A 15,477-nucleotide genomic window follows, 5' to 3' on the forward strand; every position below is an offset into this window, starting at 1 on the left:
TTATTTCTTTTTCTTCTCTGATTGCCATGGCTAGGACTTCCAAAACTGTGTTGAATAGGAGGGGCAAGTGTGGACACCCTTGTCTTGTTCCTGATCTTAGAGGAAATGCTTTCAGTTTTTCACCATTGAGAATGATGTTTGCTGTGGGTTTGTCACATATGGCCTTTGTTATGTTGAGGTAGGTTCCCTCTATGCCCATTTTATGGAGAGTTTTTATCAAAAATGGGTGCTGAATTTTGTCAAAAGCTTTTTCTGCATCTATTGAGGTGATCATATGGGTTTTATTCCTTAATCTGTTAATATGGTGTATCACATTGATTGATTTGCCTATATTGAAGAATCCTTGCATTCCTGGGATAAATCCCACTTGATCATGGTGTATGATCCTTTTAATGTGCTATTGGATTCTGTTTGCTAGTATTTTGTTGAGGATTTTTGCATCTATATTCATCAGTGATATTGGCCTATAGTTTTCTTTCTTTGTGACATCTTTGTCTGGTTTTGGTATCAGGGTGATGGTGGCCTCGCAGAATGATTTTGGGAGTGTTCCTCCCTCTGCAGTTTTTTGGAAGAGTTTGAGAAGAATAGGTGTTAGCTCTTCTCTAAATGTTTGATAGATTTCACCTGTGAAGCCATCTGGTCCTGGACTTTTGTTTGTTGGAAGAGTTTTTTTTTTTTTTTTTTGGTGGTACGCGGGCCTCTCACTGCTGTGGCCTCTCCCATTGCAGAGCACAGGCTCCGGACGCGCAGGCTCAGCGGCCATGGCTCACGGGCCCAGCTGCTCCGCGACATGTGGGATCTTCCCGGACCGGGGCACGAACCCGTGTCCCCTGCATCGGCAGGCAGACTCTCAACCACTGCTACACCAGGGAGGCCCCTGTTGGAAGATTTTTAATCACAGTTTCAATTTCATTACTCGTGATGGGTCTGTTACTCTTGGTTCTTATAGAGCTCCCTGCTTCTTTGATCCTCTACCATCTGTTTTCCACACAGCAGCCAGAGTTTAAAATCCTAGACCCCCTGCCTAAAACCCACCAGTGGCTTCTGTTGTATTTTGAATTCAATCCAAACTGCTTCCCATTGCTTTCAGGACCCTTCCTCATCTGTCCCTTCCTGACCTCACCTCCCACCACTTCCCGTTCATGTTCTCATTTATGCTTTTCCTTCTGCCTGGAATGCTTTCCCCAGCATGAATGTGGGCAGTTCCTTCTCATTATTCACATTAGCTCAGATTTCACTTCTCCAAGGAGTCTTCCTTTGCCACCCTATCTAAAGGTGCTAACCCCCTACCCACTTTACCCTACTCTCTATCACCCCATTTTATCTGAAATAATCTTAGGTTATTTATTGTCTGAATTCTTGAGCCAGAAGGTAAGCGCCACGAGAGTAGGGATCTTGTGTTTCTTGCTTCTTGCTATTTATTTTATTACCCAGAAGAGTGTTTGGCAAATTGTAAGTGCTCAGAAAATGTTTACTAAATGAATGAAGTTGGAGGATGAACGTGGGGAACACAATTTCTGTCAGTGTTATTCAGGGAGAAGAGAAATTGAATGAATTTGAATTAAATTGAAAGAAAACGTTTAGGGTATATGTTGCTGAAGCTACTGGAAGAAAACATTAATCTTTGATTTTTGTCAAGAAAGTAAGGGGCTCAACCTGCTACTGACTTTTGTTCTTTTCTCAAAGGTGTCTTTGAGATTTTTGTTATAACTTCTCTGGTTGGAGGTGCCCTTCTTATTCTCATCATCCTGACGGTGGCATATGATCTCAAAAAAAGTGAGTTTGTAGACAACAGTGTGGGCCCTCAAAATCGGGGGTGGAAAGGGGTGGAAGACACCATGGGTGGAAGAGGGCACACTGCCGTTAAGGGGTGTCCATTCATTTATTGAGTTGGTACATATGTATTGAATTTATTGTATGCCTTACACTGTGGCACATCAGAATTCTAACCAAACAGGAGGACTTGTACCCCCGACAGCGCTGTGCACCGGGCCTAGGACTTTTTGAAGCCGGGGAAAGGCCAGCTGCCCCACAGGCCTTGTCTTCTGTGTTCGGCATCTGAGACTAGAGTTGGGGAGAAGATCCTCTCTCTGTGTGTCTAGAGGGGACCCGTGGCAGCAGCAAGGGCCCTCAAGGCCACCAGCCTCTCTCCCAGGCAGAGCAGGGAGCAGGGTGCCCATGGAGTTAGAGCACTGGCCAGCGTATGCCCAGCACAGGCAGGTCCTTGCTTGTGGCGCAGTGTCGGAGGGCTCGCTGAGGGCCATTTGTCCTGCCTGCTCTGGCCACTGTAGGGAAGGAAGCTTGTCTTCAGGGTCTTGTGCTTTCTCTCTCCAGAGAGCCTCATTCTACCCTGAGGGTCAAGGGCTCTCTCCCCATTAGACCGCTCTCTCCAGAGTTACACAGTCGTGGGCCTTCTCTGCCAAGCAGCTGTGCTTAGTTATGGCCAAGCTAATGTCAACCTGAGTCAGCTTTGGGTTGTAAGCAAGTCATCAGCACACGTTCTCGTACATTTTGCACGTCCGACAAGCTCCCAGGTGGTACTGATGCTGCTGGTTGGGACCACACTTTGAGAATCACTGCTCTGAAGTGTGGGTGTCTTGTAAGGCTTAGAGTGTTACCTTTCCTGGGGAATAAATCTCAAGGAAATGGCTCTGTGATGGTGTGATTTTCAGCATCAGGACCAGGGGGTGGAGATGCAGGGTGGGAGAGCAGGGAAGAGTAAGAAAAGCTTTGCCTGGGGAAAGGTCTCCTCCCATCATGTCCCATAGTTGACTTGCAATTTCACTCCCCAAAGTACTTTGCTTTCCCAGTTTCTGTCAGGAGGCTGTGAGCTTGCCCTTATTCAATAGGGAGCCATACGATTCCCTGCATCGAAGCCCTGCTCTTTGGCTTGGCCATGCAGTAGAAGTAAAATTCTTCTTGGACTCACTTCCTATTTTAAAATCTTATCTCTTATTAGCAAATGAAAGCACCTATGTTGGCCCAGTGTCCCCAACCCTGCTGAAAGCAGTATAGCCACGTGGCGTGGAGATGATTTAAAGGTAAACACTCCTGTTTTTGTTAAGGCGATAGTTGAGCAGGCTGGTTGTGGGAGGTGGACAGGGTGATGGACTGAGGTTTGCATAGGGTTCACATAAAGAGAACTCGAGGTTTAAAAGTCCCAGGGAATGGCTGGCAGCACAGGTGGAATCAGCCTTCCTGGAATGACTTTGACTTCATTCTTTGGACAAGAGGAAAGGGCTTTACCAGGCTCATAGGATGCAGTGTTTACTGGGCATAAAACTGGTCCTATACAGGGTGCCACGGAAGAGACACTGGCCCTACCCTTAAGGACCTGACTGTCTAATTAGAAAGCAGGAGAACCCAGCTATAAGATTGGAGACCATTTAAAAAGCAGCCAAGAGCAAGTTAATCTAGAGACCACCTGGGGACCTGAGGGGCCGCTAATGTGCACTTCTGTCCAGAGGCTGGGGCAGGCTGCATCAGATTGTTTTTCTCAGATTGGAGACATTGGCAATGGGGTTTCCTAGGGAGTTATCCGTAATAGAAACCTCCCATTTTCATACATTTTTAAATTGAAAACTGTTCTGAAATGTTAAGGTTTAATTTCTCAGTTAAGTAGAAAGAAGCCCAATCAAATATAACCTTTAAATCCTTGTTATTGAAAGACTGTTTCCAGTATTCCTTGATACGGAATTTTTAATATTAGCCCCTGTTTCAACTCAGAAGTCTTTTTTTAACACGGACGTGAAAATTATTTTTATTATTTATTTAATTAAATTTTGGTTGTTTCTATTTTCTTCTCTATCATTCATGTGTTACCTTATTTCATTTCCTGCTTACCAAAAATTATTAAGAGAGTGAACTAATTCATAGGCAGTCTTGTCTGATGTCTAAAATGTTTTTTGAATCATCTGTAGGTCTGGCCTCTGTAGCAGTCACTTATTAATCACTCACTATACGCCAGGCAGTGAGCTAGGCTCTGGGGCTACAAAGATGTCGGACACCACACCCACCAGGAGGCCACCTTTGATTTTCTGGTGATGTTGGACAAGTTATTTGTCTTTGTGATAATTCTAATTTTGATGCTTCCATCTTCACTGGGATTTTATGAGCATATGATTATGTGGAAAATAGCCTTGAGCTCTCTAGAAGAAGAAATTGTTTGAATACACTGCATTCTTCTCAGGAAATGGACCACTCTTGCTAACCTCCCATGGAAGGGCACCACTTCTGGCCTCTAAGAGGGGGGCTGGTCCAGAGGTGGGGCTTTGGGTGTCCCAAGCCTAATAGCTTTTGGCTACATCATATGTGGCCCCCAAATGACCACTGGGGTGTCCCTTTCTCTTTTCCAGGATAAGCTAAATCTGAAGGAGTTTGATGACTCTGTGAACACAGAAGAAGATGGGATTCTAAAACCATGTTCTGCCCCCAGTGACCTTATTGACAGGTTGGTGGTAAATTTTGAGAATTTTCTGGAAGTGGTTTCCACAGAGGAACCTGAAAAGGGTCAGGAAAATATCTTGGGAGGGGAAAAGAATGAGTACATGACCTCCCCATATGGGACTTATTGTCCCGCAGTTTCAGTCGAGATTCCACCGAGAGAATCGCAACACCTATGTTCTGGAACACCAGAGGGGATCTGCTCAGAAGCCAAAGAGCATCCTCTCCCTCCTACCCAAGGTTTAGGGCCAGACCATCTCTGTGGGGAAGGAGCACCAAACCCATACTTGAAAAATTCAGTGACAACCAGAGAATTTCTCATGTCTGAAAAACTTCTAGACCAAACCCAAAGAGAAGTCTAAATGCCGCCACGGCTTGAATCCCCCTACGTCTCAGTGTGCATGACTCACAGAGAGAAGACATGGCTACAAGAGCTTCCTTGGCATCTCCCCATCCCGCTTGTGTTAGAGAAAGTTTCGCACACCCCCGAGTGACTCGTTGAGCTTGGTTGGCCCAGACGTGTAGCTTGCTTGAGAAGAAAGGATGGTGGACTTCCCTGGTGGTGCAGTGGTTAGGAATCCGCCTGCCAATGCAGAGGACACGGGTTCGAGCCCTGGTCTGGGAGGATCCCACATGCCGTGGAGTAACTAAGTCTGTGCGCCACAACTACTGAGCCCACGTGCCACAACTACTGAAGTCCACATGCCTAGAGCCCGTGCTCTGCAACAAGAGAAGCCACCGCAATGAGAAGCCTGCGCACTGCAACGAAGAGTAGCCCCCGCTCTCCGCCCGTGCACAGCAATGAAGACCCAACGCAGCCAAACATAAATAAATAAATTAATTAATTAAAACTAAAGATTTAAGGGCTTCCCTGGTGGCACAGTGGTTGAGAGTCCGCCTGCCGATGCAGGGGACACGGGTTCGTGCCCCGGTCCAGGGAGATCCCACATGCCGCGGAGCGGCTGGGTCCGTGAGCCATGGCCGCTGAACCTGCGCGTCCGGAGCCTGTGCTCCGCAACGGGAGAGGCCACAACAGTGAGAGGCCCGCGTACCACAAAAAAAAAAAAAAAAAAAAAATTACTTCTTCATTCCGGAGCCAGTGCTCCACAACAGGAGAGGCCACAGCAGTGAGAGGCCTGCATACCGCAAAAAAAAAAAAAGAGATGGTGATCAGCCTGAGCACTTTGCAGAGGAAAAGCAGTTTATTTTCTTTTGTTCAGATAACAAGCTCTCGCTAAGGCCTCTGACGGATTGACTTGGAGGGGCAGTGGACACCAGAGGGGGACATATCTGGCCTTCCTGAGGAATTGGGCCATGGGCACAGTCTTTGCTGGGACCACTCCTCGCAGCTCCAAGAGAGACTTTCCCTGTTGCCAAAGAACAGTTGCTTAGTTGGCACTTGGGTGGTGTGCCAGGAGGCGAGGCTCTCTCCCTCCACCTTGACCTCCCTGGCTCCAGGCTACACCTCTGAGGTAGCGCTGACACCACTTTAGAGATTAAGTCTCTCTCTCAACATAGGGGTGGGAGGTGGTGTGGCCCTCCTGATGGTGTGCCTGAAATGCCTCATTACCCTCATTAAATCTCAAGTGTCTGTAGCAAAACCCCCGCCCAGGGCTCTTGCCCTTGGTCCACTGCATGGCTGGGGATGGAGGAACGAGGGAGGGCCTTGGCAGCGTGCTGGGGAACGGACTCTCGCTGGGCCGGCAGGTCCACACCACTGTCCAGACCACTGCCCAGCCTTGCAGACAGTTCCTGGAGGCCCTCGCTGCCCCTCGATCTTGCACCCAAGCCTGGGAATAGAAAGATACCAAAGACTGCAGCAGCTTTTTACAGGGACTCTGTCCCCTCACACTGGCTCAGAGCCCAGGAATGCTTACTAAACACACCCTTCAAAGACCTCTTCCCAGAAGCAGCTGAGCAGGGCCTGTGCACATGGAATGCTTAGCACCTGTGCTGCTCCAACACCAGGATTCCTCTGCCTTCGCGCGGCAAAGCCCAGGGCTTGCAACCATGACTGGAGCCTCTAGCTCCAGTGCTAATGGCAGATACCTGGGAACTTATGGCTGGCACTGGGCTCCTACCCTGAGCACAGTGACATCACGTGACTTCCTGACGTGTGGCTAAGACTCACCTGGCCATCAGGGGAGGTCGCTGAGAGCCTGGTGAGATGGGGGCAGCAGGGCACAGTGAGCCCGGCATTTGCCAGAGAGAAAGGCTGACGGTAATTTTCCTGAGTGCTTGAGAAGTCAGTGCTTGTGTAGCAGGCACAGACTTCACAAGCCACCGACTCGGGTGTGCAAAACCATCACTTTACTCTTCTAGAACTAAACTTAATTTCTGGCCCAAGCCCCTGGCCTTTCGAAGTGGCCATGGCCCAGTGCAATGATTTGCGTCGCCTCAGGTTTGTAACTCGGTCTCACTGGGGATTTTGTGCCCCGTCCACCCTGGGACTGGCTCTGAACGCCAACAGATGTTCAGGAGAGCAGCACGGAGTCTGCTGCCCAGCGCTGGGCAGGGATGTGCCTCCCCGCCTCCCCGCCACCTGCCTCTGTCCTCAGCCAATGGCTGCATCCTTATCACAGGCACAAGCAGGGTGATGCTTTCCCAAAGCTCTCCTCGTTAAATCTCCAGCGTCTGTAGCACCCTCCCACCCCCCAAATTCGTCACTCCTAGTTTACAGAACAGCAACTACTGATAAATCAAGGAATAAGGGGGGCCTGGAGCAGGGCTCTGGGGAACCTGTGTCCTGGGAGTGGAAAGGGACCAAGCGAAGGGGATACATGGGGTCCCGGCTGTGGTGGGTTCTCTCCACCCTGATACCTCCTCCACCCCCGACTGTTGTGATGTGGGCACTTCTGTGAGCCGCCAGTCCCTCAGAGTTCCAGACGGGGCCCTTTCCGCCTGCTTCTGATTTGTGAACTCACAGGAAGTCCTAGCTTGGTGCCCCAAAACTCCTCCCTCCCTCCTGTGACCCTCTGCCACCTCCAGCTGAGGGACAGTGCAGGGGGGCCGGAGGAGCCCCTCTAATCTTGTTGGTCTCACACCTGGGTGAGGCTTTTGAACCTGAAGTCCAAGAATTTGATGGCTGGGGAGAAGAAAAGGTCACAGGTGGCTTCTGTGAGTGGGTTTCAGAGATGAAGATGTTACCCTCTTCTCTCCTCCCCTTAATTATTCATTAAAGCCTGAATGAATAGTTTGCAAATACCACACCCTGGCCCTTCCTCTTTTCATTTCTTCTTCCCTTTTCTCACTTTCCTTCTTGCCTCCTGTCTTCTGCTTCTTTTTCCCCACAACTCCCAGCAGCTTCTCATCTTTTTAACACTTCCTTTTTTTTTTTCCCTATTTCTTGTTTCTTTTCTTTTTATTCCTTTCTCCCCTTCCCATCAGCCCCGCTTGTATGATTTCCAAATTTACTTTTGCTACCTTTGAGGGCTAGGGAAATCAGGGTCCTCTGTTTTGTTCTAGACGGTCCAAGATAGTTTCATAGGAGTCAGCATCTCCTCTAGTAAGAGGGGCAGGAAGCCCAGAAGCGCATTCTGCAGGCCACACACTTCGCTCTCCAGAGCAGATCACAGGACATGGCCTAAAAGAAGGCAGTGGTGACCTTCCTCTCCTGGAATCGAGTCATGAACTGTCCCCACTCCCAGTGTCCTGCGCTGCCTCTGTGACTGGAAAAGGTCATCTGCGTTTTCTCTGTTAACTGTCAGAGAGACGTTGAGAGGACACAAACAGGAAAACTTGTGTTTTAGCAAGGTCATTAAAAACTGATAAAATTCCCGTTAGAGTTTTCTAGGGCTCTGGGAACCATGCAAACAGCTACGTTAGTGCCCTATCAATAGCCTTTCTTTTACAATAATATCAGGGAAAAAAATGTTAAAGAATGGCAGAGAAGCCAATCTGTGGTTAAAAAAGAGAGATGATACCTTCATTCTTTCTCGGGTGGCTACAGTAAAACACAGTAAAAGCACCAGGTGGGGGGCGGGTCCGGGTGGGGAGGGGCGTGGCTTGAAAAGGGCCCCAGCCGTCCCCAGGCCGCTCCTACCTCGTGCGGGGAAAGCCCGTGCGGCCTGCCGGGCGCGCACGCAGCCCGCGCCCCACTCACTGCTGCCGCCGCAGGCACGCTTCAGCCCAGGGCTCAGCCAGCCAGCCCTCAGGCCCAGTCTGGGCCCTGTTTCTGTGGGCCCATGAGCCAGAAATGATCCTGACATTTTGAAAGGCTAGAAAACGGAATGAAAGGAAGAATAACGTTTTAATGAGGTGTGAAAATTCCATAGAATTCAAATTTCGGTGTCTACCGGTGAAGCCTAATTGGAACACAGCCACGCCATCCTTTATGTGTCACCCGCGGCTGCTACCCACAGACAGAACTGAGTAGTAGCTGTGACACAGAGTTTCTCCTACAGAACCTAAAATGATCACCATCTGGCCCTTTACAGAAATAGTTTGCTGGCCCACCCCTGTGTAGCCCACAGACATGGGGCTCAGACTGCACAAAGCACTTTAACTTGGAAATGGTTGCTAATGAGAAAAAAAAAATCAGACTGTGTCATCCTGGGTTTCTAACAGGATAGGGACGGCCCGCTTAGAGGGGCACACATCCCTGGCTCGCCAGAGCCCTCACAGTCGCTGTCCCTGCTGCCCATAGCCAAGCTGGAGACTTGATGGCTATTTACCACTTACTCCAGTGGTCCTTGACCCAGGTCATTTTATCTCCCATCCCCCAGCTGTCACACATTTGGCAATGCCTGAGGATCCGAGCTAACCTCTGCCCTGGGCCCACGTCCCTTGCCATGGGTGCTGTTCAGCCTCCATACAGAGCTCTAGGTGGCACTCTTTTTTTTCTTTGTAAATTTAAATTTTGTTTTGGATTCAACTTTACAACAACATCGACGGCAAAAACCTCTTAATACCAATTATTTATATCATTCTTAATTCACGCCTGATATGATCTGTGTGTCCCTGTACATGTTTTCATCTATTGCAAGTTATATATTGATTCGATTGCAGTCTCCCTTTACTGCCACTTATTATTTCGTGTGTAAAATTCCATGTATGAATATAGCTCATGGTGGCCACACGGAACCCCTCGGTGTACCTGCGTGTTGTGGCTTGCTAAGAATTGTTTTAAACGTCCTCTTCGTATAGAGAGACACTTTAGGGAACTTCGTTGCACAAAATTTTCTTTTCCCACCTTTGTCCTCACTCCTTGGGACTGTTTCCAGAGGTAGAATGGCTGGGTCAGAGTTTTATGGTTACTGCATGACTGTGCCCCCGCGAAAGCTACACTGATTTGCAATATCACCAGACACGTCTGAAGTATCCTTTGTCCTTTTCCACTGGTCATCAGCTCTTCATTGCTGTTAATTGGATTTTGTCAATTTACTGGGTATGGTCAATGAAACTTCATAGTTATTTGTGTTGCTTAAATCATTATGAAGCTAAAGTTTTCCCATCTATATCTTACTGTCCACATGTCCACCTGTTGACATTACAGAGTCTTCTATTTCTAAGCTCCCAGGGACGTTGAGAGACCAGCTGAGCTGCTAGAAATGAGAAGCACTAAGCAGGACTTCAGAACAATTGATGGACTTTGTCCTCTGGTTGACTATTTAAAAATATGTGGGTTTTGTAGGGTATTTAAAAAGACATTTCATGCTGATGTATTTTAACTGTTTTATGCAAACATTAATTAGCGACAAGGCCTATTTATAATCAAAGTATGTGGCTTTACCATGTCTTGCGCTCTTGCTGGGTGGGAGGTCCGGAGCGGAGTGACAAGGGTCATTAGCAGGTCTTGTTCCCTCTGCAGCTTTTACTGGACACTCGGGTCAGCAGGGGGAGAGTTTGCTCAGAAGCACAAACAGCCACAGTCCACGTTTGCAAGGGCCTGGAGACCTCCCCTGCCCTCCGCGCTGAGCTCCTGCTGGGCCATCCTGTCCAGATGCCTGTCCCCTTGCTGCTGAGAAAGGTGCAGGAGAGGCAGGGGGTGGGAGGTGACCCCTCCAGGAGAGCTCACAGCCAGCTGGCCCTGAGCCGCAGGGGGCTGTTCAAGGGAATCGAGGTGCTGATTCCCTTTGTAGGAATGGAATTCTCTGTCCTGCCCAACTTCACTATATGTGTACAGCGAAATGCCAGGAAGGTGTCCGGAGGCCTGGACTTGGAGACAGAAATCAAGATGTGCAAACCAGAATGATGATGGCAACGAGGAAGGCTGACCACGTGTACCAGGAGAGACGCCTCTCTGTGGGCTGTGCATGTTGTCTTTTCCACATACTGTTCGTATGTCGATGCAACACGTAATGCATGTACAAGAAAGTTCTCTGTCTTAAGGAGAGTATGAAGACATGTTATTATAATGAGAATAGCCTTTCAAATGCTTTATTGTAAGTGCATTTACATTTTGATCTTTCAAATAGTAAAGCTGTAATACCGTTTTTATGTAATGCTATATTTCCATTTTAAAGCTTTACCCACTCAGATGTTTAAAATGAGACGTGAAAAAATGTAAAAGGCTAGCTTTGTTAGACATGACGGGTCTTGTGGCTGTGGGAAGCACCAGAGCTCCAGGTGACCAGGGATCAGATGCCGGCAGTTACCCCTGCGCGCCTCCCACCAAGGAGCCAGCCAGGCCTCACGCCCGAGCTGTGGTTGTCTTCCTGCTTGATTCCTCGTGGCAGTGTTTCAAACTCCTTCCAGCTCCTCGAGCTCCCTCGGGGTCTTCCCTCACTGCTCTCAGCAGGTGACGTGGCCCCCACTCATGGAGGATGCACTGCTGGCCTGTCTCCCGGGAGGGCCTCAGAGGCAGAGGTGGCCCTGCTCTCATCCATCCTTTCCTTGGCCTCTCCTGTACCTTCAAATTCTCCCTCTCCAGCAGTTCCTTCCCCTTGGCCTCTAAACTTGCTCTGGTTGCTTCCAACTTCAAAGAGGACAAAGGATGCTCCTCGATCTTCACCTGCCTCTGCTACCTGTGACCCTGCAGCCCGGTCTGTGCTTTAGGGTAGAAAGGGCCACATCTAGTGTAGCAGTTTCTCCAGGTGGCTGAACTCCTTTTCTTTTTCTTATTTTGGTAGTGAGAAGATTGCACTGCTAAAATATTCTAAAGGAATAGAAAGCAAGTGCTTCAGGAGCAGACAGTTTTGGAACAGGGTACAAGGGCACCAGACTGGCCTCTTAAGTACCCAAGTATAAGGCACACGTGTGCCCACTCTTGTTGGAGAAACGCTGGAGTGGGGCGGTTACCAGATTTTGTTCTGTTCATCACTAAGTTCGCCCACAGTTAATGTTTACGAGCACTTGCTGTGTACCAGGCATGTGCTAAAGGCTTTCTGTGCATTATCCAGCAATTCTCACAGCGCTGTGAGGTACTACTACCCAACTTGCAGAAGGGTGGGGACCATAGATAGGGTAGTACCATTATCCAATTTACAGACAAGGAAACTGAGCTCAGAGAGGCTTAAGTGACTTGGCCACGGTTCTGCAACCAGGGAGTGGTGGGTTGCAACCCAGGCTCCCAACTCCTCTTGTGCTACTCTGCCTCTGGTCAATAACAAGTTGGCTCCTGGGGTCAGAGAGAGTTAAAGGGGAGTGGAGACTCCAAGGTGTGGAGGGCCCTTGAGAATCTCTTCTTGGCTGGGCCTAGAGACCCTTCCTCTCTCTCATTGCCTGCCAGGACCCCTGAGATTGGTTTCAGATCCAGGAGTGGGTAGGGTTGGGGGCGGGCACCATGTCCATGTTCTCAGCACAGGGAATGAGAGGAAGGGAGAAGACCCAGGGAGCCTGAGCTTCAGGATGGGCTTGGGAAGCTGCAGAAGCCAGACGAGGTGCCACGACAGAGTGATAGACTCTGGGAGCACCCTGGGACCTCGGGCAGGGCAAAGGGAAGTCTGGTGGAAGAGGGGACTTCCCATGACAGTTGGAACAGGGCGCTGCACGTGACTTTCCCCTCCCACTAATCCCTTCTTTCCACTCCTCCCTAATCACGCTTCTGTTCTTTTTGTTGTTGTTGTTGTTGAGGTACACGGGCCTCTCACTGTTGTGGCCTCTCCCCTTGCGGAGCACAGGCTCCAGACGCACAGGCTCAGCAGCCATGGCTCACAGGCCCAGCCGCTCCGTGGCATGTGGGATCTTCCCAGACCGGGGCACGAACCCGTGTCCCCTGCATCAGCAGGTGGACTCTCAACCACTGCGCCACCAGGAAAGCCTTCACTCTTCTGTTCTTTGTTTCTCAGACTCCTCTTGGCTGACTTGCCCCTTGAACCTCAGAGTTCCCTGGGATTGAGTCCCTGGTGGACAGATGGCTCCACAAGTTCTCCATCATCTACACCCAGGCTTCAGCTGCATCTGTGTCATCCCCAAATCTCCATCTGCATCGAGCCCAGAATCCACACTTCCAACTGCTCAGTGGACATCTCCACTTGGAATGAACACGTCCAAGACAAAGAATGTGTATCCACAACCTATGTAGTACTCTTTCAGACCTTGTTTCTCCATTCTCATACTTGGACACTTGGAGTCGTTGAAGCTCCTTCCTCGTCACCAGCATCCAGTGGGTCACCAAATCCTCATACTCCTCTCTGCAAAACTCTCCCCATCAGCCCTCTCTACTCCATTCCCTCTAATCCCGTGCCAACCCCGGCTTGGTCATCTTTGATCTGGACCTTTGAGAAAATGCCTCACTGGTCTTCCTTCCTGCAGCCCTAGTTTCTACCCACAAACCCATCCTCCACATTACCTCCAGAATGATTTTATACACAGATCTGGTTCCATCTCTTGCCTGCTTCCTAATTCCTGATGGAATGGTCCACAGGTAACATCCAAACTCCTTAGCATAGTAATGGGCAAGGTTTCTTTTAAATTATTTGCTCATGTGCTACACTTTTAAAGAGTTAACAGGTATTGGTTGTCTACGGCTGCTGTAACAAATTACCACAAATTTAGTGCCTTGAATGACATGAATTATTATTTTCCAGTTCTGTAGGTTAGAAGTTCAATGTCATCTCACAGGGCTAAAATCAAGGCATCAGCAGGGCTGCGTTCCTTCTGGAGGCTCTAGGGGAGAATCTGTTTCCGTGCCTTTTCTAGAGGCAGCCTTTATTCCTTGCCTTGTGGCCCTCTCTTCCATCTACACAGCCAGCACTGTTGCATCTCTCTGATGGTTCTTCTGGAGTCCTGTCTCCCTTTGCTCGCTGGAGCTGAGCTCTGCCTGAGGCCTGAAGGGTAGTACCATTCAGGTGAGGCCCCAACCAAAGCCTCACTCTGCATCTGTTAACTTTGTCTACTTTTTAGTGTTCCTGACCCATGGACCAGCCTTGTCTGAGACCAGAGCCCAGACAGAGATCCATACCATCTTATTGCCAGCAAAGCTGCCTAGGTGCCTGGCCCTAGATCTGTGACCCAGAGGGCTTGCTAATGGTCACCCCAGAATTAGACACACCGGGTCTCAAGCTCAGCTGGACTCCACAGGCCTCGCTCTGCAGGGACAGGCCCCACTCCTGTGGGGCAGAGGACTGACCAGGGCGCATTGTCCTCCAGAAGGGCTGGCTCCCAGAGAGAGCGGCCGAGAGAGCAGACCTAGGGCTGCCCTCAGCTGACGGGACCTTTGGGGGTCTTGGCTTATAAGAACCACAAGGGCAAGGCCCTGGGAGAGGACAAGGGGAGGCATTGCCGGGCCAAACAAACTTCTGTTCAGAATTCCAAGTATTAACTTGACGCTCAGGACATGGCAGGGCTTGGCATTCCATGGCAGCACACCCGAACTAGTGGACAACCCCCAGTGCTGGGGAGTCAAAACCATGCCGTGAAATGTACGCATCTCAGAGCTTCTTTATTCCAGATCTTCCCTCACAGGGATGGATCCAAAGAACGAAAAATCTTCCCTTTGCCTTTCCAAATAAATAGCAAATATTTACTTAGAAGCTAAGTTGAACATTTTCTCTGGAGGAGTCAGCATGTATCTGTAACTCAAGCCCCTCCCAAGATGTGTTTTATCAGCCAGCCTTTGTTGTCTTTCAGGAAAAAAATGAGTTCCGGAAAAAAAGCCTCTAGGGTTGTTGGATGCTGATTTCCTAAACAGCCTCCTAAACTGACAATTCCGTGACATCTCAGGGCTGGTTCCAGAGAACACATGATACTTTAACCAAAGGGAAAATGCTCCACCCAAAGGCAGCATCTCTTGGACCCAAAGCAATTTTTTCCATCTCTTCCTGTCAAAACAAAACAAACAAAACCAAAAAAATACCCCAAACACAGACACACAAAAACCAGAAACAAAAAACCCCCAAACATGGGCTTCCCTGGTGGCACAGTGGTCGAGAATCTGCCTACCAATGCAGGGGACACGGGTTCGAGCCCTGGTCTGGGAAGGTCCCACATGCCATGGAGCAACTAAGCCCAAGTGCCACAACTACTGAGCCTAGACTCTAGAGCTCGTGAGCCACAACTACTGAGACTGCGAGCCACAACTACTGAAGCCCGTGCACCTAGAGCCCGTGCTCTGCAACAAGAGAAGCCACTGCAGTAGAAGCCCGCTCACTGCAATGAAGAGTAGCCCCTGCTCACCGCAACTAAAAAGAAAGCCCGCACACAGCAGTGAAGACCCGACGCAGCCATAAATAAATAAATAAATTTATTTATTTATTTTAAGAAAAAGAAAACCCGAAACAAAAACTTCTAAAAAGAACAAACCCAAAAGAAAAACAACAAAACGAAACCCAGGGCTCCTACTGTCCTTTGTGCTCCCCCTGCCCTCCCTGGATGGGAGAGTCCCAAGCAAATGAGCTTGTGTGTGTGTGTGTGTGGGGGTTCCTCCGAGGTCTGAGGTCTCAGGTGAGGACAGGGTGGCACTGGAGACCCATGGCTATGCTGCCCACAGCATAGCAGACATGCAGGCCCACAGATGGACACATTCCTGACTTCTTAGGCTGGGAAAGCAGTCAGGCTCCACGAGAGCCTGGGGACAGCACACGGTGGTGTCTGGGATCAGAACCGCTATATGTGAGTTGGGACCAAACCTGGGGTGGTGGTGGCAGAGCCAGC

The 15,477-nt window shown here is 49.4% G+C and overlaps 1 protein-coding gene across 1 annotated transcript in view; it reads left to right on the forward strand.

Annotated features, from left to right (window-relative positions):
* IL31RA (interleukin 31 receptor A) overlaps nt 1-5,483 on the forward strand; it is a 43,161-nt gene extending 37,678 nt beyond the window's left edge. The window contains 3 exon segments of the mRNA XM_060295423.1: nt 1,687-1,780; nt 2,960-3,041; nt 4,356-5,483. Coding sequence (XP_060151406.1) covers nt 1,687-1,780; nt 2,960-3,041; nt 4,356-4,805 — 626 coding nt within the window. The 3' untranslated portion in view covers nt 4,806-5,483.
* Nucleotides 5,484-15,477: the final 9,994 nt, after the last annotated feature.

Source organism: Globicephala melas, chromosome 3 (genome assembly GCF_963455315.2).
Source record: "Globicephala melas chromosome 3, mGloMel1.2, whole genome shotgun sequence".
Lineage (NCBI taxonomy): Eukaryota > Metazoa > Chordata > Mammalia > Artiodactyla > Delphinidae > Globicephala > Globicephala melas.